The following is a 22,500-nucleotide window of genomic DNA, read 5'->3' as shown; positions in this document are numbered from 1 at the left end:
TGGTTTCTTGATGTTTTTGTCGCCACTGTACAAAAATATAGCAACATTTCTGCGGTCACATGTTCACACGTCCTTAAACATTCCCGACATGAAAAACATCTGGAAAGTGCTGAATCAGATTGTTTTTTGTACGCCTTAAAATCCACCGGGGTTGTTTTTTTTTCTTTTAAAAAGTCCCTTCATGTGGTCCCGTTTTTATTATTTAGATTTTTTTTAGCATCTGGACCCCCACCCGCCCCCTCACCATCCTTCACTGTGCAAACTCCGCCCACCAGATCCTGGCACGCCTACATTACCTTTGTTTTCTTACTTTGTGTCTTTATTACCAAAGCTTATTTTTGAAGGTAATTGTTTTTTTTTGCGTTTGAATTTTGTGAACTGAATTTTTGTTCATCAAAATATGTTGACAACCTTATTGAAAAAAATGAACAAAATTGTGTGTTTTTGTTAAATTCACGGTTTTCAAATTCAGAATGTAAAAATTCAATGCTTGAAAACTTAACAGCGACTTCTGGTAAATTAGGACTGAAACAATTGATCTTGTGTCAGGACCAGCCAATGAGGTGTCAAGTTTTCAGTCATCTGGTTTGAATTTTTCAGGACTTTACACAGACTTTTTATACACTAGAACTTTTATAAACTGAATTTTATTTACGCTGATTTTTTATACACTATAACTTTAATACACTGAATTTTATATACGCTGATTTTTTTATACACTGAATTTTATTTACGCTGATTTTTTATAAACTATAACTTTAATACACTGAATTTTATATACGCTGATTTTTTTATACACTGAATTTTATTTACGCTGATTTTTTATACACTATAACTTTTATACACTGAATTTTATTTATGCTGATTTTTTATACCCTGGATTTTTATACACTGAATTTTATTTACATTGATTTTTTATACACTGGATTCTGATACACTGAATTATTACACACCTAATTCTTATACACTAAATTCTTATCAATTGAATTTTTTACGCTGAATTTTTGTACACTAGATATTTTTTTTATTCACTGATTTTTTTTTACGCTGAGATTTTATACTGATTTATTTTTACGTTGAATTCTTACACACTGAATTTTTATAGTGAATTTTTTACGCTGAATTTTTATACAGTAATCTTTTTACGCTGAATTTTAATACACTGATATACAGATTTGGTTACGCTGAATTTTTATACAGTAAATTTTATACTCTGAATTTTAATAAACTGATATTCTGATTTTTTTTTATACACCGATTATTTCATGCTCAATTTTAATACACTGATAATACTGATTTTTTTACGCTGAATTTTTTTAACACTGGAATTTTTTTTATACACTGATTTTTTTTACGCTGAGATTTTATACTGATTTTTTTTTTACATTGAATTCTTACACACTGAATTTTTATAGTGAATTTTTTACGCTGAATTTTTATACAGTAATTTTTTTACGCTGAATTGTAATACACTGTTATACACATTTGTTTACGCTGAATTTTTATGAAGTGAATTTTATACTCTGAATTTTTTATATACTGATTTTTTTATGCTGAATTTTAATAAACTGATATACTGATTTTTTTTACGCTGAATTTTTATACAGTGAATATTATACGCTCAATTTTATTCACTGAATTTTATACACTAATTTTTTTATACACCGCTTATTTCATACTCAATTTTAATACACTGATATACTGATTTTTTACGCTGAATTTTTATACAGTGAATTTTATACTCTGAATTTTTTATACACTGATTTTTTTATGCTGAATTTTAAAAAACTGATATAGTGATTTTTTTACGCTGAATTTTTATACAGTGAATATTATACGCTGAATTTTATTCACTGAATTTTATACACTAATTTTTTTATACACAGATTATTTCATACTCTATTTTAATACACTGACATACTGATTTTTTACGCTGAATTTTTATGCAGTGAATTTTATACTCTGATTTTTTTATGTTGAATTTTATTAAACTGATATACTGATTTTTTTTACGCTGAATTTTTATACAGTGAATATTATACGCTGAATTTTATTCACTGAATTTTATACACTAATTTTTTTATACACCAATTATTTCATACTCAATTTTAATACACTGATATACTGATTTTTTTACGCTGAATTTTTATACACAGAATTTGTGCTGAATTTGAATACACTGATACTGATTTTTTTACACATCAAACTTTTTTTATGCTACCTTCCACCCGAGTGTAGCTGGAATTGGCCCCGGCCCCTCCGTAACTCCAAAAGGGGCAAAGCGGTAGAAAATGGATAGATGGAAGTTTTATACACTTAATTTTTATACACAAAATTTTCATACACTGATTTTTTTTTACACTGAATTTTTATACTGATTTTTTTCACACTGATTTTTTAGACAAATAATTTTTATACACTGAATTTTTATACAATGATTTTTTATACACTAAATTTTTATACACTGAATTTTTATACACTGAATTTTAATACAGTCCCACGGCCCTCTTAACTCCTTACAGTACATCTCTTCTGCTTACCTGTCAAATTTTTATGCTGACATTTTTTTTCACAATGATTTTTTTTAACTAAATTTTTACACACTGTATTTTCACAAACTGAATAAATTTTTTTATTCAATGATTTTTTTCAGCATAATTTGTTGTAAAAAAAAAATTTAGTTCACAAAATTTAAAGGCAAAAAAGTTCAGTTACATAAATGAAAGCTTTGTTAAAAAAAGACACAAATGAACACGATGAAAAACTGCTGCAAATATAAGGACTTTTTCCTTCTATGCACATCAATTCTGTGTCACTGTGTGGCCCCGCCCCCTTTCGCACACCAGTGGGCGAGCGAGAAGAGGGCGGGGCCTGAGACAGGAAGTGATCACAGGCACTAATCACTCCCAAAGCCCCGCCCCCGAGACCTGCGCTGACGGGGGAAAAGAAAGAGCGGGAAAAAGAATAAAGCTATAAGAACCGTGCAGCGGGGGCAGGGTGGGGGGGGTGAGGAGGGCGGCGGCGCTCACTTGATGACAAAGTACTGGATGACGAACGCGATGAGGATGGCGATGACGGCGAACACCATGAGGAGGAGGAAGGCGCACTGCTCGTCCGTCAAGCTGCGTCTGGCCCGGCCCGACTCGGACCGGGGGGAGGACGAGGCCGCCGGGCCGCCGGGCGCCGCCTCGCAGCGCTGGACAGGGAGGGTCACCGTGGGGCTGTAGGGGCCGCTCAGCCTCGGGGGCGTCCTGGCACTGCCGGATGGCGCAAACCCGGAAGCGGTAGTCGCTGTTGGCGTGCAGGTGCGGAACCGTGAAGGACGTGCCGGAACCTTTGTAGGCCTGAGTGAACCACAGAAGAAGAAACATCACAACTTCATTCAACACTCTAATTAGGGCTTCAACTAATTGGCAGCTGTGGCTGTAGGCAACCCCCTGAAGCTGTGGTTTAAGTAGCATACTAGATGGCTGTAGCCCTATTTTAAGCGTCATACAAGATGGCAGTAGCTGCATGTGAAGCGTCATACAAGACGGCAGTAGCTGCATGTGAAGCGTCATACAAGATGGCAGTAGCTGCATGTGAAGCGTCATACAAGATGGCAGTAGCTGCATTTAATGTATCATACAAGATGGCAGTAGCTGTATTTAATGTATCATACAAGATGGCAGTAGCTGCATGTGAAGCGTCATACAAGATGGCAGTAGCTGCATGTGAAGCGTGATACAAGATGGCAGTAGCTGCATGTGAAGCGTGATACAAGATGGCAGTAGCTGCATGTAATGTATTCAACTAATTGGCAGCTGTGGCTGTAGGCAACCCCCTGAAGCTGTGGTTTAAGTAGCATACTAGATGGCTGTAGCCCTATTTTAAGCGTCATACAAGATGGCAGTAGCTGCATGTGAAGCGTGATACAAGATGGCAGTAGCTGCATGTGAAGCGTGATACAAGATGGCAGTAGCTGCATGTAATGTATCATACAAGATGGAAGTAGCAGCATTTAATGTATCATACAAGATGGCAGTAGCTGCATGTGAAGCGTCATACAAAACAGCAGTAGCTGCATGTGAAGTGTCATACAAGATGGCAGTAACTGCATGTGAAGCGTCATACAAGATGGCAGTAGCTGCATGTGAAGTGTCATACAAAATAGCAGTAGCTGTATTTAATGTATCATACAAGATGGCAGTAGCTGCATGTAAAGCGTCATACAAGATGGCAGTAGCTGCATGTTAAGTGTCATACAAGATAGAAGTAGCTGTATTTAATGTATCATACAAGATGGCAGTAGCTGCATGTGAAACGTCATACAAGATGGCAGTAACTGCATGTGAAGCGTCATACAAGATGGCAGTAGCTGCATTTAATGTATCATACAAGACGGCAGTAGCTGCATGTGAAGCGTCATACAAGATAGCAGTAGCTGTATTTAATGTATCATACAAGATGGCAGTAGCTGCATGTGAAGTGTCATACAAGATAGCAGTAGCTGTATTTAATGTATCATACAAGATGGCAGTAGCTGCATGTGAAGCGTCATACAAGATGGCAGTAACTGCATGTGAAGCGTCATACAAGATGGCAGTAGCTGCATTTAATGTATCATACAAGACGGCAGTAGCTGCATGTGAAGCGTCATACAAGATAGCAGTAGCTGTATTTAATGTATCATACAAGATGGCAGTAGCTGCATGTGAAGTGTCATACAAGATAGCAGTAGCTGTATTTAATGTATCATACAAGATGGCAGTAGCTGCATGTGAAGCGTCATACAAGATAGCAGTAGCTGTATTTAATGTATCACACAAGATGGCAGTAGCTGCATGTGAAGCGTCATACAAGATGGCAGTAGCTGCATGTGAAGTGTCATACAAGATAGCAGTAGCTGTATTTAATGTATCACACAAGATGGCAGTAGCAGCATGTGAAGCGTCATACAAGATAGCAGTAGCTGTATTTCATGTATCACACAAGATGGCAGTAGCTGCATGTGAAGCGTCATACAAGATGGCAGTAGCTGCATGTGAAGTGTCATTCCAAGATAGCAGTAGCTGTATTTAATGTATCATACAAGATGGCAATAGCTGCTTGTGAAGCGTCATACAAGATAGCAGTAGCTGTATTTAATGTATCACACAAGATGGCAGTAGTTGCATGTGAAGCGTCATACAAGAAAGCAGTAGCTGTATTTAATGTATCATACAAGATGGCAGTAGCTGCATGTGAAGCGTCATACAAGATAGCAGTAGCTGTATTTAATGTATCACACAAGATGGCAGTAGCTGCATGTGAAGCGTCACAAGAAAGCAGTAGCTGTATTTAATGTATCATACAAGATGGCAGTAGCTGCATGTGAAGCGTCATACAAGAAAGCAGTAGCTGTATTTAATGTATCATACAAGATGGCAGTAGTTGCATGTGAAGCGTCATACAAGATGGCAGTAGTAGCATGTGAAGCGTCATACAAGATAGCAGTAGCTGTATTTAATGTATCATACAAGATGGCAGTAGCTGCATGTGAAGTGTCATACAAGATGGCAGTAGCTGTATTTAATGTATCATACAAGATGGCAGTAGCTGCATGTGAAGCGTCATACAAGATGGCAGTAACTGCATGTGAAGCGTCATACAAGATGGCAGTAGCTGCATTTAATGTATCATACAAGACGGCAGTAGCTGCATGTGAAGCGTCATACAAGATAGCAATAGCTGTATTTAATGTATCATACAAGATGGCAGTAGCTGCATGTGAAGTGTCATACAAGATAGCAGTAGCTGTATTTAATGTATCATACAAGATGGCAGTAGCTGCATGTGAAGCGTCATACAAGATGGCAGTAACTGCATGTGAAGCGTCATACAAGATGGCAGTAGCTGCATTTAATGTATCATACAAGACGGCAGTAGCTGCATGTGAAGCGTCATACAAGATAGCAGTAGCTGTATTTAATGTATCATACAAGATGGCAGTAGCTGCATGTGAAGTGTCATACAAGATAGCAGTAGCTGTATTTAATGTATCATACAAGATGGCAGTAGCTGCATGTGAAGCGTCATACAAGATAGCAGTAGCTGTATTTAATGTATCACACAAGATGGCAGTAGCTGCATGTGAAGCGTCATACAGGATGGCAGTAGCAGCATGTGAAGCGTCATACAAGATAGCAGTAGCTGTATTTAATGTATCATACAAGATGGCAGTAGCTGCATGTGAAGTGTCATACAAGATAGCAGTAGCTGTATTTAATGTATCACACAAGATGGCAGTAGCTGCATGTGAAGCGTCATACAAGATGGCAGTAGCTGCATGTGAAGTGTCATACAAGATAGCAGTGGCTGTATTTAATGTATCACACAAGATGGCAGTAGCAGCATGTGAAGCGTCATACAAGATAGCAGTAGCTGTATTTAATGTATCACACAAGATGGCAGTAGCTGCATGTGAAGTGTCATACAAGATAGCAGTAGCTGTATTTAATGTATCATACAAGATGGCAGTAGCTGCATGTGAAGCGTCATACAAGATGGCAGTAACTGCATGTGAAGCGTCATACAAGATGGCAGTAGCTGCATTTAATGTATCATACAAGACGGCAGTAGCTGCATGTGAAGCGTCATACAAGATAGCAGTAGCTGTATTTAATGTATCATACAAGATGGCAGTAGCTGCATGTGAAGTGTCATACAAGATAGCAGTAGCTGTATTTAATGTATCATACAAGATGGCAGTAGCTGCATGTGAAGCGTCATACAAGATGGCAATAACTGCATGTGAAGCGTCATACAAGATGGCAGTAGCTGCATTTAATGTATCATACAAGACGGCAGTAGCTGCATGTGAAGCGTCATACAAGATAGCAGTAGCTGTATTTAATGTATCATACAAGATGGCAGTAGCTGCATGTGAAGTGTCATACAAGATAGCAGTAGCTGTATTTAATGTATCATACAAGATGGCAGTAGCTGCATGTGAAGCGTCATACAAGATAGCAGTAGCTGTATTTAATGTATCACACAAGATGGCAGTAGCTGCATGTGAAGCGTCATACAAGATGGCAGTAGCTGCATGTGAAGTGTCATACAAGATAGCAGTAGCTGTATTTAATGTATCACACAAGATGGCAGTAGCAGCATGTGAAGCGTCATACAAGATAGCAGTAGCTGTATTTCATGTATCACACAAGATGGCAGTAGCTGCATGTGAAGCGTCATACAAGATGGCAGTAGCTGCATGTGAAGTGTCATTCCAAGATAGCAGTAGCTGTATTTAATGTATCATACAAGATGGCAGTAGCTGCTTGTGAAGCGTCATACAAGATAGCAGTAGCTGTATTTAATGTATCACACAAGATGGCAGTAGTTGCATGTGAAGCGTCATACAAGAAAGCAGTAGCTGTATTTAATGTATCATACAAGATGGCAGTAGCTGCATGTGAAGCGTCATACAAGATAGCAGTAGCTGTATTTAATGTATCACACAAGATGGCAGTAGCTGCATGTGAAGCGTCATACAAGAAAGCAGTAGCTGTATTTAATGTATCATACAAGATGGCAGTAGCTGCATGTGAAGCGTCATACAAGAAAGCAGTAGCTGTATTTAATGTATCATACAAGATGGCAGTAGCTGCATGTGAAGCGTCATACAAGATGGCAGTAGTAGCATGTGAAGCGTCATACAAGATAGCAGTAGCTGTATTTAATGTATCATACAAGATGGCAGTAGCTGCATGTGAAGCGTCATACAAGAAAGCAGTAGCTGTATTTAATGTATCATACAAGATGGCAGTAGCTGCATGTGAAGCGTCATACAAGATGGCAGTAGCTGCATGTGAAGTGTCATACAAGATGGCAGTAGCTGTATTTAATGTATCATACAAGATGGCAGTAGCTGCATGTGAAGCGTCATACAAGATGGCAGTAACTGCATGTGAAGCGTCATACAAGATGGCAGTAGCTGCATTTAATGTATCATACAAGACGGCAGTAGCTGCATGTGAAGCGTCATACAAGATAGCAATAGCTGTATTTAATGTATCATACAAGATGGCAGTAGCTGCATGTGAAGTGTCATACAAGATAGCAGTAGCTGTATTTAATGTATCATACAAGATGGCAGTAGCTGCATGTGAAGCGTCATACAAGATGGCAGTAGCTGCATGTGAAGCGTCATACAAGATGGCAGTAGCTGCATTTAATGTATCATACAAGACGGCAGTAGCTGCATGTGAAGCGTCATACAAGATAGCAGTAGCTGTATTTAATGTATCATACAAGATGGCAGTAGCTGCATGTGAAGTGTCATACAAGATAGCAGTAGCTGTATTTAATGTATCATACAAGATGGCAGTAGCTGCATGTGAAGCGTCATACAAGATAGCAGTAGCTGTATTTAATGTATCACACAAGATGGCAGTAGCTGCATGTGAAGCGTCATACAGGATGGCAGTAGCAGCATGTGAAGCGTCATACAAGATAGCAGTAGCTGTATTTAATGTATCATACAAGATGGCAGTAGCTGCATGTGAAGCGTCATACAAGATAGCAGTAGCTGTATTTAATGTATCACACAAGATGGCAGTAGCTGCATGTGAAGCGTCATACAAGATGGCAGTAGCTGCATGTGAAGTGTCATACAAGATAGCAGTGGCTGTATTTAATGTATCACACAAGATGGCAGTAGCAGCATGTGAAGCGTCATACAAGATAGCAGTAGCTGTATTTAATGTATCACACAAGATGGCAGTAGCTGCATGTGAAGTGTCATACAAGATAGCAGTAGCTGTATTTAATGTATCATACAAGATGGCAGTAGCTGCATGTGAAGCGTCATACAAGATGGCAGTAACTGCATGTGAAGCGTCATACAAGATGGCAGTAGCTGCATTTAATGTATCATACAAGACGGCAGTAGCTGCATGTGAAGCGTCATACAAGATAGCAGTAGCTGTATTTAATGTATCATACAAGATGGCAGTAGCTGCATGTGAAGTGTCATACAAGATAGCAGTAGCTGTATTTAATGTATCATACAAGATGGCAGTAGCTGCATGTGAAGCGTCATACAAGATGGCAGTAACTGCATGTGAAGCGTCATACAAGATGGCAGTAGCTGCATTTAATGTATCATACAAGACGGCAGTAGCTGCATGTGAAGCGTCATACAAGATAGCAGTAGCTGTATTTAATGTATCATACAAGATGGCAGTAGCTGCATGTGAAGTGTCATACAAGATAGCAGTAGCTGTATTTAATGTATCATACAAGATGGCAGTAGCTGCATGTGAAGCGTCATACAAGATAGCAGTAGCTGTATTTAATGTATCACACAAGATGGCAGTAGCTGCATGTGAAGCGTCATACAAGATGGCAGTAGCAGCATGTGAAGCGTCATACAAGATAGCAGTAGCTGTATTTAATGTATCATACAAGATGGCAGTAGCTGCATGTGAAGCGTCATACAAGATAGCAGTAGCTGTATTTAATGTATCACACAAGATGGCAGTAGCTGCATGTGAAGCGTCATACAAGATGGCAGTAGCTGCATGTGAAGTGTCATACAAGATAGCAGTAGCTGTATTTAATGTGTCATACAAGATGGCAGTAGCTGCATGTGAAGCGTCATACAAGATGGCAGTAACTGCATGTGAAGCGTCATACAAGATGGCAGTAGCTGCATGTAAAGTGTCATACAAGATAGCAGTAGCTGTATTTAAGGTATCATACAAGATGGCATTAGCTGCATGTGAAGCGTCATACAAGATGGCAGTAACTGCATGTGAAGCGTCATACAAGATGGCAGTAGCTGCATTTAATGTATCATACAAGACGGCAGTAGCTGCATGTGAAGCGTCATACAAGATAGCAGTAGCTGTATTTAATGTATCATACAAGATGGCAGTAGCTGCATGTGAAGTGTCATACAAGATAGCAGTAGCTGTATTTAATGTATCATACAAGATGGCAGTAGCTGCATGTGAAGCGTCATACAAGATGGCAGTAACTGCATGTGAAGCGTCATACAAGATGGCAGTAGCTGCATTTAATGTATCATACAAGACGGCAGTAGCTGCATGTGAAGCGTCATACAAGATAGCAGTAGCTGTATTTAATGTATCATACAAGATGGCAGTAGCTGCATGTGAAGCGTCATACAAGATGGCAGTAACTGCATGTGAAGCGTCATACAAGATGGCAGTAGCTGCATTTAATGTATCATACAAGACGGCAGTAGCTGCATGTGAAGCGTCATACAAGATAGCAGTAGCTGTATTAAATGTATCATACAAGATGGCAGTAGCTGCATGTGAAGTGTCATACAAGATAGCAGTAGCTGTATTTAATGTATCATACAAGATGGCAGTAGCTGCATGTGAAGCGTCATACAAGATAGCAGTAGCTGTATTTAATGTATCACACAAGATGGCAGTAGCTGCATGTGAAGCGTCATACAAGATGGCAGTAGCAGCATGTGAAGCGTCATACAAGATAGCAGTAGCTGTATTTAATGTATCATACAAGATGGCAGTAGCTGCATGTGAAGCGTCATACAAGATAGCAGTAGCTGTATTTAATGTATCACACAAGATGGCAGTAGCTGCATGTGAAGCGTCATACAAAATGGCAGTAGCTGCATGTGAAGTGTCATACAAGATAGCAGTAGCTGTATTTAATGTATCACACAAGATGGCAGTAGCAGCATGTGAAGCGTCATACAAGATAGCAGTAGCTGTATTTCATGTATCACACAAGATGGCAGTAGCTGCATGTGAAGCGTCATACAAGATGCAGTAGCTGCATGTGAAGTGTCATACAAGATAGCAGTAGCTGTATTTAATGTATCATACAAGATGGCAGTAGCTGCATGTGAAGCGTCATACAAGATAGCAGTAGCTGTATTTAATGTATCACACAAGATGGCAGTAGTTGCATGTGAAGCGTCATACAAGAAAGCAGTAGCTGTATTTAATGTATCATACAAGATGGCAGTAGCTGCATGTGAAGCGTCATACAAGATAGCAGTAGCTGTATTTAATGTATCACACAAGATGGCAGTAGCTTCATGTGAAGCGTCATACAAGAAAGCAGTAGCTGTATTTAATGTATCATACAAGATGGCAGTAGCTGCATGTGAAGCGTCATGCAAGAAAGCAGTAGCTGTATTTAATGTATCATACAAGATGGCAGTAGCTGCATGTGAAGCGTCATACAAGATGGCAGTAGTAGCATGTGAAGCGTCATACAAGATAGCAGTAGCTGTATTTAATGTATCATACAAGATGGCAGTAGCTGCATGTGAAGTGTCATACAAGATAGCAGTAGCTGTATTTAATGTATCATACAAGATGGCAGTAGCTGCATGTGAAGCGTCATACAAGATGGCAGTAACTGCATGTGAAGCGTCATACAAGATGGCAGTAGCTGCATTTAATGTATTATACAAGACGGCAGTAGCTGCATGTGAAGCGTCATACAAGATAGCAATAGCTGTATTTAATGTATCATACAAGATGGCAGTAGCTGCATGTGAAGTGTCATACAAGATGGCAGTAACTGCATGTGAAGCGTCATACAAGATGGCAGTAGCTGCATGTGAAGCGTCATACAAGATGGCAGTAACTGCATGTGAAGCGTCATACAAGATGGCAGTAGTTGCATTTAATGTATCATACAAGACGGCAGTAGCTGCATGTGAAGCGTCATACAAGATAGCAGTAGCTGTATTTAATGTATCATACAAGATGGCAGTAGCTGCATGTGAAGTGTCATACAAGATAGCAGTAGCTGTATTTAATGTATCACACAAGATGGCAGTAGCTGCATGTGAAGCGTCATACAAGATGGCAGTAGCAGCATGTGAAGCGTCATACAAGATAGCAGTAGCTGTATTTAATGTATCATACAAGATGGCAGTAGCTGCATGTGAAGCGTCATACAAGATAGCAGTAGCTGTATTTAATGTATCACACAAGATGGCAGTAGCTGCATGTGAAGCGTCATACAAGATGGCAGTAGCAGCATGTGAAGCGTCATACAAGATAGCAGTAGCTGTATTTAATGTATCATACAAGATGGCAGTAGCTGCATGTGAAGCGTCATACAAGATAGCAGTAGCTGTATTTAATGTATCACACAAGATGGCAGTAGCTGCATGTGAAGCGTCATACAAGATGGCAGTAGCTGCATGTGAAGTGTCATACAAGATAGCAGTAGCTGTATTTAATGTATCGTACAAGATGGCAGTAGCTGCATGTGAAGCGTCATACAAGATGGCAGTAACTGCATGTGAAGCGTCATACAAGATGGCAGTAGCTGCATTTAATGTATCATACAAGACGGCAGTAGCTGCATGTGAAGCGTCATACAAGATAGCAGTAGCTGTATTTAATGTATCACACAAGATGGCAGTAGCTGCATGTGAAGCGTCATACAAGATGGCAGTAGCTGCATGTGAAGTGTCATACAAGATAGCAGTGGCTGTATTTAATGTATCACACAAGATGGCAGTAGCAGCATGTGAAGCGTCATACAAGATAGCAGTAGCTGTATTTAATGTATCACACAAGATGGCAGTAGCTGCATGTGAAGTGTCATACAAGATAGCAGTAGCTGTATTTAATGTATCATACAAGATGGCAGTAGCTGCATGTGAAGCGTCATACAAGATGGCAGTAACTGCATGTGAAGCGTCATACAAGATGGCAGTAGCTGCATTTAATGTATCATACAAGACGGCAGTAGCTGCATGTGAAGCGTCATACAAGATAGCAGTAGCTGTATTTAATGTATCATACAAGATGGCAGTAGCTGCATGTGAAGTGTCATACAAGATAGCAGTAGCTGTATTTAATGTATCATACAAGATGGCAGTAGCTGCATGTGAAGCGTCATACAAGATGGCAGTAACTGCATGTGAAGCGTCATACAAGATGGCAGTAGCTGCATTTAATGTATCATACAAGACGGCAGTAGCTGCATGTGAAGCGTCATACAAGATAGCAGTAGCTGTATTTAATGTATCATACAAGATGGCAGTAGCTGCATGTGAAGTGTCATACAAGATAGCAGTAGCTGTATTTAATGTATCATACAAGATGGCAGTAGCTGCATGTGAAGCGTCATACAAGATAGCAGTAGCTGTATTTAATGTATCACACAAGATGGCAGTAGCTGCATGTGAAGCGTCATACAAGATGGCAGTAGCAGCATGTGAAGCGTCATACAAGATAGCAGTAGCTGTATTTAATGTATCATACAAGATGGCAGTAGCTGCATGTGAAGCGTCATACAAGATAGCAGTAGCTGTATTTAATGTATCACACAAGATGGCAGTAGCTGCATGTGAAGCGTCATACAAGATGGCAGTAGCTGCATGTGAAGTGTCATACAAGATAGCAGTAGCTGTATTTAATGTGTCATACAAGATGGCAGTAGCTGCATGTGAAGCGTCATACAAGATGGCAGTAACTGCATGTGAAGCGTCATACAAGATGGCAGTAGCTGCATGTAAAGTGTCATACAAGATAGCAGTAGCTGTATTTAAGGTATCATACAAGATGGCATTAGCTGCATGTGAAGCGTCATACAAGATGGCAGTAACTGCATGTGAAGCGTCATACAAGATGGCAGTAGCTGCATTTAATGTATCATACAAGACGGCAGTAGCTGCATGTGAAGCGTCATACAAGATAGCAGTAGCTGTATTTAATGTATCATACAAGATGGCAGTAGCTGCATGTGAAGTGTCATACAAGATAGCAGTAGCTGTATTTAATGTATCATACAAGATGGCAGTAGCTGCATGTGAAGCGTCATACAAGATGGCAGTAACTGCATGTGAAGCGTCATACAAGATGGCAGTAGCTGCATTTAATGTATCATACAAGACGGCAGTAGCTGCATGTGAAGCGTCATACAAGATAGCAGTAGCTGTATTTAATGTATCATACAAGATGGCAGTAGCTGCATGTGAAGCGTCATACAAGATGGCAGTAACTGCATGTGAAGCGTCATACAAGATGGCAGTAGCTGCATTTAATGTATCATACAAGACGGCAGTAGCTGCATGTGAAGCGTCATACAAGATAGCAGTAGCTGTATTAAATGTATCATACAAGATGGCAGTAGCTGCATGTGAAGTGTCATACAAGATAGCAGTAGCTGTATTTAATGTATCATACAAGATGGCAGTAGCTGCATGTGAAGCGTCATACAAGATAGCAGTAGCTGTATTTAATGTATCACACAAGATGGCAGTAGCTGCATGTGAAGCGTCATACAAGATGGCAGTAGCAGCATGTGAAGCGTCATACAAGATAGCAGTAGCTGTATTTAATGTATCATACAAGATGGCAGTAGCTGCATGTGAAGCGTCATACAAGATAGCAGTAGCTGTATTTAATGTATCACACAAGATGGCAGTAGCTGCATGTGAAGCGTCATACAAGATGGCAGTAGCTGCATGTGAAGTGTCATACAAGATAGCAGTAGCTGTATTTAATGTATCACACAAGATGGCAGTAGCAGCATGTGAAGCGTCATACAAGATAGCAGTAGCTGTATTTCATGTATCACACAAGATGGCAGTAGCTGCATGTGAAGCGTCATACAAGATGCAGTAGCTGCATGTGAAGTGTCATACAAGATAGCAGTAGCTGTATTTAATGTATCATACAAGATGGCAGTAGCTGCATGTGAAGCGTCATACAAGATAGCAGTAGCTGTATTTAATGTATCACACAAGATGGCAGTAGTTGCATGTGAAGCGTCATACAAGAAAGCAGTAGCTGTATTTAATGTATCATACAAGATGGCAGTAGCTGCATGTGAAGCGTCATACAAGATAGCAGTAGCTGTATTTAATGTATCACACAAGATGGCAGTAGCTTCATGTGAAGCGTCATACAAGAAAGCAGTAGCTGTATTTAATGTATCATACAAGATGGCAGTAGCTGCATGTGAAGCGTCATGCAAGAAAGCAGTAGCTGTATTTAATGTATCATACAAGATGGCAGTAGCTGCATGTGAAGCGTCATACAAGATGGCAGTAGTAGCATGTGAAGCGTCATACAAGATAGCAGTAGCTGTATTTAATGTATCATACAAGATGGCAGTAGCTGCATGTGAAGTGTCATACAAGATAGCAGTAGCTGTATTTAATGTATCATACAAGATGGCAGTAGCTGCATGTGAAGCGTCATACAAGATGGCAGTAACTGCATGTGAAGCGTCATACAAGATGGCAGTAGCTGCATTTAATGTATTATACAAGACGGCAGTAGCTGCATGTGAAGCGTCATACAAGATAGCAATAGCTGTATTTAATGTATCATACAAGATGGCAGTAGCTGCATGTGAAGTGTCATACAAGATGGCAGTAACTGCATGTGAAGCGTCATACAAGATGGCAGTAGCTGCATGTGAAGCGTCATACAAGATGGCAGTAACTGCATGTGAAGCGTCATACAAGATGGCAGTAGTTGCATTTAATGTATCATACAAGACGGCAGTAGCTGCATGTGAAGCGTCATACAAGATAGCAGTAGCTGTATTTAATGTATCATACAAGATGGCAGTAGCTGCATGTGAAGTGTCATACAAGATAGCAGTAGCTGTATTTAATGTATCACACAAGATGGCAGTAGCTGCATGTGAAGCGTCATACAAGATGGCAGTAGCAGCATGTGAAGCGTCATACAAGATAGCAGTAGCTGTATTTAATGTATCATACAAGATGGCAGTAGCTGCATGTGAAGCGTCATACAAGATAGCAGTAGCTGTATTTAATGTATCACACAAGATGGCAGTAGCTGCATGTGAAGCGTCATACAAGATGGCAGTAGCAGCATGTGAAGCGTCATACAAGATAGCAGTAGCTGTATTTAATGTATCATACAAGATGGCAGTAGCTGCATGTGAAGAGTCATACAAGATAGCAGTAGCTGTATTTAATGTATCACACAAGATGGCAGTAGCTGCATGTGAAGCGTCATACAAGATGGCAGTAGCTGCATGTGAAGTGTCATACAAGATAGCAGTAGCTGTATTTAATGTATCGTACAAGATGGCAGTAGCTGCATGTGAAGCGTCATACAAGATGGCAGTAACTGCATGTGAAGCGTCATACAAGATGGCAGTAGCTGCATTTAATGTATCATACAAGACGGCAGTAGCTGCATGTGAAGCGTCATACAAGATAGCAGTAGCTGTATTTAATGTATCATACAAGATGGCAGTAGCTGCATGTGAAGTGTCATACAAGATAGCAGTAGCTGTATTTAATGTATCATACAAGATGGCAGTAGCTGCATGTGAAGCGTCATACAAGATAGCAGTAGCTGTATTTAATGTATCACACAAGATGGCAGTAGCTGCATGTGAAGCGTCATACAAGATGGCAGTAGCAGCATGTGAAGCGTCATACAAGATAGCAGTAGCTGTATTTAATGTATCATACAAGATGGCAGTAGCTGCATGTGAAGCGTCATACAAGATAGCAGTAGCTGTATTTAATGTATCACACAAGATGGCAGTAGCTGCATGTGAAGCGTCATACAAGATGGCAGTAGCTGCATGTGAAGTGTCATACAAGATAGCAGTAGCTGTATTTAATGTGTCATACAAGATGGCAGTAGCTGCATGTGAAGCGTCATACAAGATGGCAGTAACTGCATGTGAAGCGTCATACAAGATGGCAGTAGCTGCATGTAAAGTGTCATACAAGATAGCAGTAGCTGTATTTAAGGTATCATACAAGATGGCATTAGCTGCATGTGAAGCGTCATACAAGATGGCAGTAACTGCATGTGAAGCGTCATACAAGATGGCAGTAGCTGCATTTAATGTATCATACAAGACGGCAGTAGCTGCATGTGAAGCGTCATACAAGATAGCAGTAGCTGTATTTAATGTATCATACAAGATGGCAGTAGCTGCATGTGAAGTGTCATACAAGATAGCAGTAGCTGTATTTAATGTATCATACAAGATGGCAGTAGCTGCATGTGAAGCGTCATACAAGATGGCAGTAACTGCATGTGAAGCGTCATACAAGATGGCAGTAGCTGCATTTAATGTATCATACAAGACGGCAGTAGCTGCATGTGAAGCGTCATACAAGATAGCAGTAGCTGTATTTAATGTATCATACAAGATGGCAGTAGCTGCATGTGAAGCGTCATACAAGATGGCAGTAACTGCATGTGAAGCGTCATACAAGATGGCAGTAGCTGCATTTAATGTATCATACAAGACGGCAGTAGCTGCATGTGAAGCGTCATACAAGATAGCAGTAGCTGTATTAAATGTATCATACAAGATGGCAGTAGCTGCATGTGAAGTGTCATACAAGATAGCAGTAGCTGTATTTAATGTATCATACAAGATGGCAGTAGCTGCATGTGAAGCGTCATACAAGATAGCAGTAGCTGTATTTAATGTATCACACAAGATGGCAGTAGCTGCATGTGAAGCGTCATACAAGATGGCAGTAGCAGCATGTGAAGCGTCATACAAGATAGCAGTAGCTGTATTTAATGTATCATACAAGATGGCAGTAGCTGCATGTGAAGCGTCATACAAGATAGCAGTAGCTGTATTTAATGTATCACACAAGATGGCAGTAGCTGCATGTGAAGCGTCATACAAGATGGCAGTAGCTGCATGTGAAGTGTCATACAAGATAGCAGTAGCTGTATTTAATGTATCACACAAGATGGCAGTAGCAGCATGTGAAGCGTCATACAAGATAGCAGTAGCTGTATTTCATGTATCACACAAGATGGCAGTAGCTGCATGTGAAGCGTCATACAAGATGGCAGTAGCTGCATGTGAAGTGTCATACAAGATAGCAGTAGCTGTATTTAATGTATCATACAAGATGGCAGTAGCTGCATGTGAAGCGTCATACAAGATAGCAGTAGCTGTATTTAATGTATCACACAAGATGGCAGTAGTTGCATGTGAAGCGTCATACAAGAAAGCAGTAGCTGTATTTAATGTATCATACAAGATGGCAGTAGCTGCATGTGAAGCGTCATACAAGATAGCAGTAGCTGTATTTAATGTATCACACAAGATGGCAGTAGCTTCATGTGAAGCGTCATACAAGAAAGCAGTAGCTGTATTTAATGTATCATACAAGATGGCAGTAGCTGCATGTGAAGCGTCATGCAAGAAAGCAGTAGCTGTATTTAATGTATCATACAAGATGGCAGTAGCTGCATGTGAAGCGTCATACAAAATGGCAGTAGTAGCATGTGAAGCGTCATACAAGATAGCAGTAGCTGTATTTAATGTATCATACAAGATGGCAGTAGCTGCATGTGAAGTGTCATACAAGATAGCAGTAGCTGTATTTAATGTATCATAAAAGATGGCAGTAGCTGCATGTGAAGCGTCATACAAGATGGCAGTAACTGCATGTGAAGCGTCATACAAGATGGCAGTAGCTGCATTTAATGTATTATACAAGACGGCAGTAGCTGCATGTGAAGCGTCATACAAGATAGCAATAGCTGTATTTAATGTATCATACAAGATGGCAGTAGCTGCATGTGAAGTGTCATACAAGATGGCAGTAACTGCATGTGAAGCGTCATACAAGATGGCAGTAGCTGCATGTGAAGCGTCATACAAGATGGCAGTAACTGCATGTGAAGCGTCATACAAGATGGCAGTAGTTGCATTTAATGTATCATACAAGACGGCAGTAGCTGCATGTGAAGCGTCATACAAGATAGCAGTAGCTGTATTTAATGTATCATACAAGATGGCAGTAGCTGCATGTGAAGTGTCGTACAAGATAGCAGTAGCTGTATTTAATGTATCACACAAGATGGCAGTAGCTGCATGTGAAGCGTCATACAAGATGGCAGTAGCAGCATGTGAAGCGTCATACAAGATAGCAGTAGCTGTATTTAATGTATCATACAAGATGGCAGTAGCTGCATGTGAAGCGTCATACAAGATAGCAGTAGCTGTATTTAATGTATCACACAAGATGGCAGTAGCTGCATGTGAAGCGTCATACAAGATGGCAGTAGCAGCATGTGAAGCGTCATACAAGATAGCAGTAGCTGTATTTAATGTATCATACAAGATGGCAGTAGCTGCATGTGAAGCGTCATACAAGATAGCAGTAGCTGTATTTAATGTATCACACAAGATGGCAGTAGCTGCATGTGAAGCGTCATACAAGATGGCAGTAGCTGCATGTGAAGTGTCATACAAGATAGCAGTAGCTGTATTTAATGTATCACACAAGATGGCAGTAGCAGCATGTGAAGCGTCATACAAGATAGCAGTAGCTGTATTTAATGTATCACACAAGATGGCAGTAGTTGCATGTGAAGCGTCATACAAGAAAGCAGTAGCTGTATTTAATGTATCATACAAGATGGCAGTAGCTGCATGTGAAGCGTCATACAAGATGGCAGTAGCTGCATGTGAAGTGTCATACAAGATAGCAGTAGCTGTATTTAATGCATCATACAAGATGGCAGTAGCTGCATGTGAAGCGTCATACAAGATAGCAGTAGCTGTATTTAATGTATCACACAAGATGGCAGTAGTTGCATGTGAAGCGTCATACAAGAAAGCAGTAGCTGTATTTAATGTATCATACAAGATGGCAGTAGCTGCATGTGAAGCATCATACAAGATAGCAGTAGCTGTATTTAATGTATCACACAAGATGGCAGTAGCTGCATGTGAAGCGTCATACAAGAAAGCAGTAGCTGTATTTAATGTATCATACAAGATGGCAGTAGCAGCATGTGAAGCGTCATACAAGATAGCAGTAGCTGTATTTAATGTATCATACAAGATGGCAGTAGCTGCATGTGAACTGTCATACAAGATAGCAGTAGCTGTATTTAATGTATCATGTAAGATGGCAGTAGCTGCATGTGAAGCGTCATACAAGATGGCAGTAACTGCATGTGAAGCGTCATACAAGATGGCAGTAGCTGCATTTAATGTATCATACAAGACGGCAGTAGCTGCATGTGAAGCGTCATACAAGATAGCAGTAGCTGTATTTAATGTATCATACAAGATGGCAGTAGCTGCATGTGAAGTGTCATACAAGATAGCAGTAGCTGTATTTAATGTATCGTACAAGATGGCAGTAGCTGCATGTGAAGCGTCATACAAGATGGCAGTAACTGCATGTGAAGCGTCATACAAGATGGCAGTAGCTGCATTTAATGTATCATACAAGACGGCAGTAGCTGCATGTGAAGCGTCATACAAGATAGCAGTAGCTGTATTTAATGTATCATACAAGATGGCAGTAGCTGCATGTGAAGTGTCATACAAGATAGCAGTAGCTGTATTTAATGTATCATACAAGATGGCAGTAGCTGCATGTGAAGCATCATACAAGATAGCAGTAGCCGTATTCAATGTATCACACAAGATGGCAGTAGCTGCATGTGAAGCGTCATACAAGATGGCAGTAGCAGCATGTGAAGAGTCATACAAGATAGCAGTAGCTGTATTTAATGTATCATACAAGATGGCAGTAGCTGCATGTGAAGCGTCATACAAGATAGCAGTAGCTGTATTTAATGTATCACACAAGATGGCAGTAGCTGCATGTGAAGCGTCATACAAGATGGCAGTAGCTGCATGTGTAGTGTCATACAAGATAGCAGTAGCTGCATTTAATGTATCATACAAGACGGCAGTAGCTGCATGTGAAGCGTCATACAAGATAGCAGTAGCTGTATTTAATGTATCATACAAGATGGCAGTAGCTGCATGTGAAGTGTCATACAAGATAACAGTAGCTGTATTTAATGTATCGTACAAGATGGCAGTAGCTGCATGTGAAGCGTCATACAAGATGGCAGTAACTGCATGTGAAGCGTCATACAAGATGGCAGTAGCTGCATTTAATGTATCATACAAGACGGCAGTAGCTGCATGTGAAGCGTCATACAAGATAGCAGTAGCTGTATTTAATGTATCATACAAGATGGCAGTAGCTGCATGTGAAGTGTCATACAAGATAGCAGTAGCTGTATTTAATGTATCATACAAGATGGCAGTAGCTGCATGTGAAGCATCATACAAGATAGCAGTAGCCGTATTTAATGTATCACACAAGATGGCAGTAGCTGCATGTGAAGCGTCATACAAGATGGCAGTAGCAGCATGTGAAGAGTCATACAAGATAGCAGTAGCTGTATTTAATGTATCATACAAGATGGCAGTAGCTGCATGTGAAGCGTCATACAAGATAGCAGTAGCTGTATTTAATGTATCACACAAGATGGCAGTAGCTGCATGTGAAGCGTCATACAAGATGGCAGTAGCTGCATGTGTAGTGTCATACAAGATAGCAGTAGCTGTATTTAATGTATCACACAAGATGGCAGTAGCAGCATGTGAAGCGTCATACAAGATAGCAGTAGCTGTATTTCATGTATCACACAAGATGGCAGTAGCTGCATGTGAAGCATCATGCAAGATGGCAGTAGCTGCATGTGAAGTGTCATACAAGATAACAGTAGCTGTATTTAATGTATCATACAAAATGGCAGTAGCTGCATGTGAAGCGTCATACAAGATAGCAGTAGCTGTATTTAATGTATCACGCAAGATGGCAGTAGCTGCATGTGAAGCGTCATACAAGAAAGCAGTAGCTGTATTTAATGTATCATACAAGATGGCAGTAGCTGCATGTGAAGCGTCATACAAGAAAGCAGTAGCTGTATTTAATGTATCATACAAGATGGCAGTAGCTGCATGTGAAGCGTCATACAAGATGGCAGTAGCAGCATGTGAAGCGTCATACAAGATAGCAGTAGCTGTATTTAATGTATCATACAAGATGGCAGTAGCTGCATGTGAAGTGTCATACAAGATGGCAGTAGCTGCATGTGAAGTGTGATACAAGATGGCAGTAGCTGCATGTGAAGTGTGATACAAGATGGCAGTAGCTGCATGTGAAGTGTGCAAAAAGGACAGGTGTGATGGAAGAGAACAGGTACCTGCTTGAACTCAGAGTTGCCCACCATGGACTGCAAGGTGTAGATGATGGGGTCTCCCTTCATGGGCGACAAGGCCTCCCAGGTGACCTCACAGGAGTTGTCATCCAGACGCTCCACCTTGGGAGCTGGGTGAGGGTGAGGGCAGGAGGGAATGACAACAGATGCTACTGATGACTAGCATTTTAGCACTGATAGACATCCACCCATTTTTTCAGGACCGATACTGATATCTATTAGTAGTCAAGGAGGCTGATTAGCGATATTTGGAGACCATATTCATGATATAATGTTTTATGTTGTGTTTCATTTATCATCAAACACTTTTATTACATGTTTCTAAGAGGAACATCAACATTTTATTTCAAAATATGGTTAATATCCTGGGAAAATTGGTCAAAATTTGGCATTTCTCTACATGACAATTACTCATCTAATCAATGTTATACAATTGTATAACACTTTATGGATTAAATACATTGTAAGGTTTCTGAAATATTGTCAACAT

General features: G+C 40.1%; 1 protein-coding gene across 1 annotated transcript in view; it reads right to left on the bottom strand.

The window, feature by feature from the left end:
- fndc3a (fibronectin type III domain containing 3A) overlaps window positions 1–22,500 on the bottom strand; it is a 160,503-nt gene that overhangs the window by 951 nt on the left and 137,052 nt on the right. Inside the window, 3 exon segments of the mRNA XM_062060894.1 lie at window positions 1–3,245; window positions 3,247–3,344; window positions 21,996–22,120. The exon segment at window positions 1–3,245 is cut by the window's left edge and continues 951 nt beyond it. Coding sequence (XP_061916878.1) covers window positions 3,026–3,245; window positions 3,247–3,344; window positions 21,996–22,120 — 443 coding nt within the window. The 3' untranslated portion in view covers window positions 1–3,025.

Source organism: Entelurus aequoreus, linkage group LG10 (genome assembly GCF_033978785.1).
Source record: "Entelurus aequoreus isolate RoL-2023_Sb linkage group LG10, RoL_Eaeq_v1.1, whole genome shotgun sequence".
Classification (NCBI taxonomy): Eukaryota; Metazoa; Chordata; class Actinopteri; order Syngnathiformes; family Syngnathidae; genus Entelurus; species Entelurus aequoreus.
This window is presented reverse-complemented; position numbering and strand designations above follow the sequence as displayed.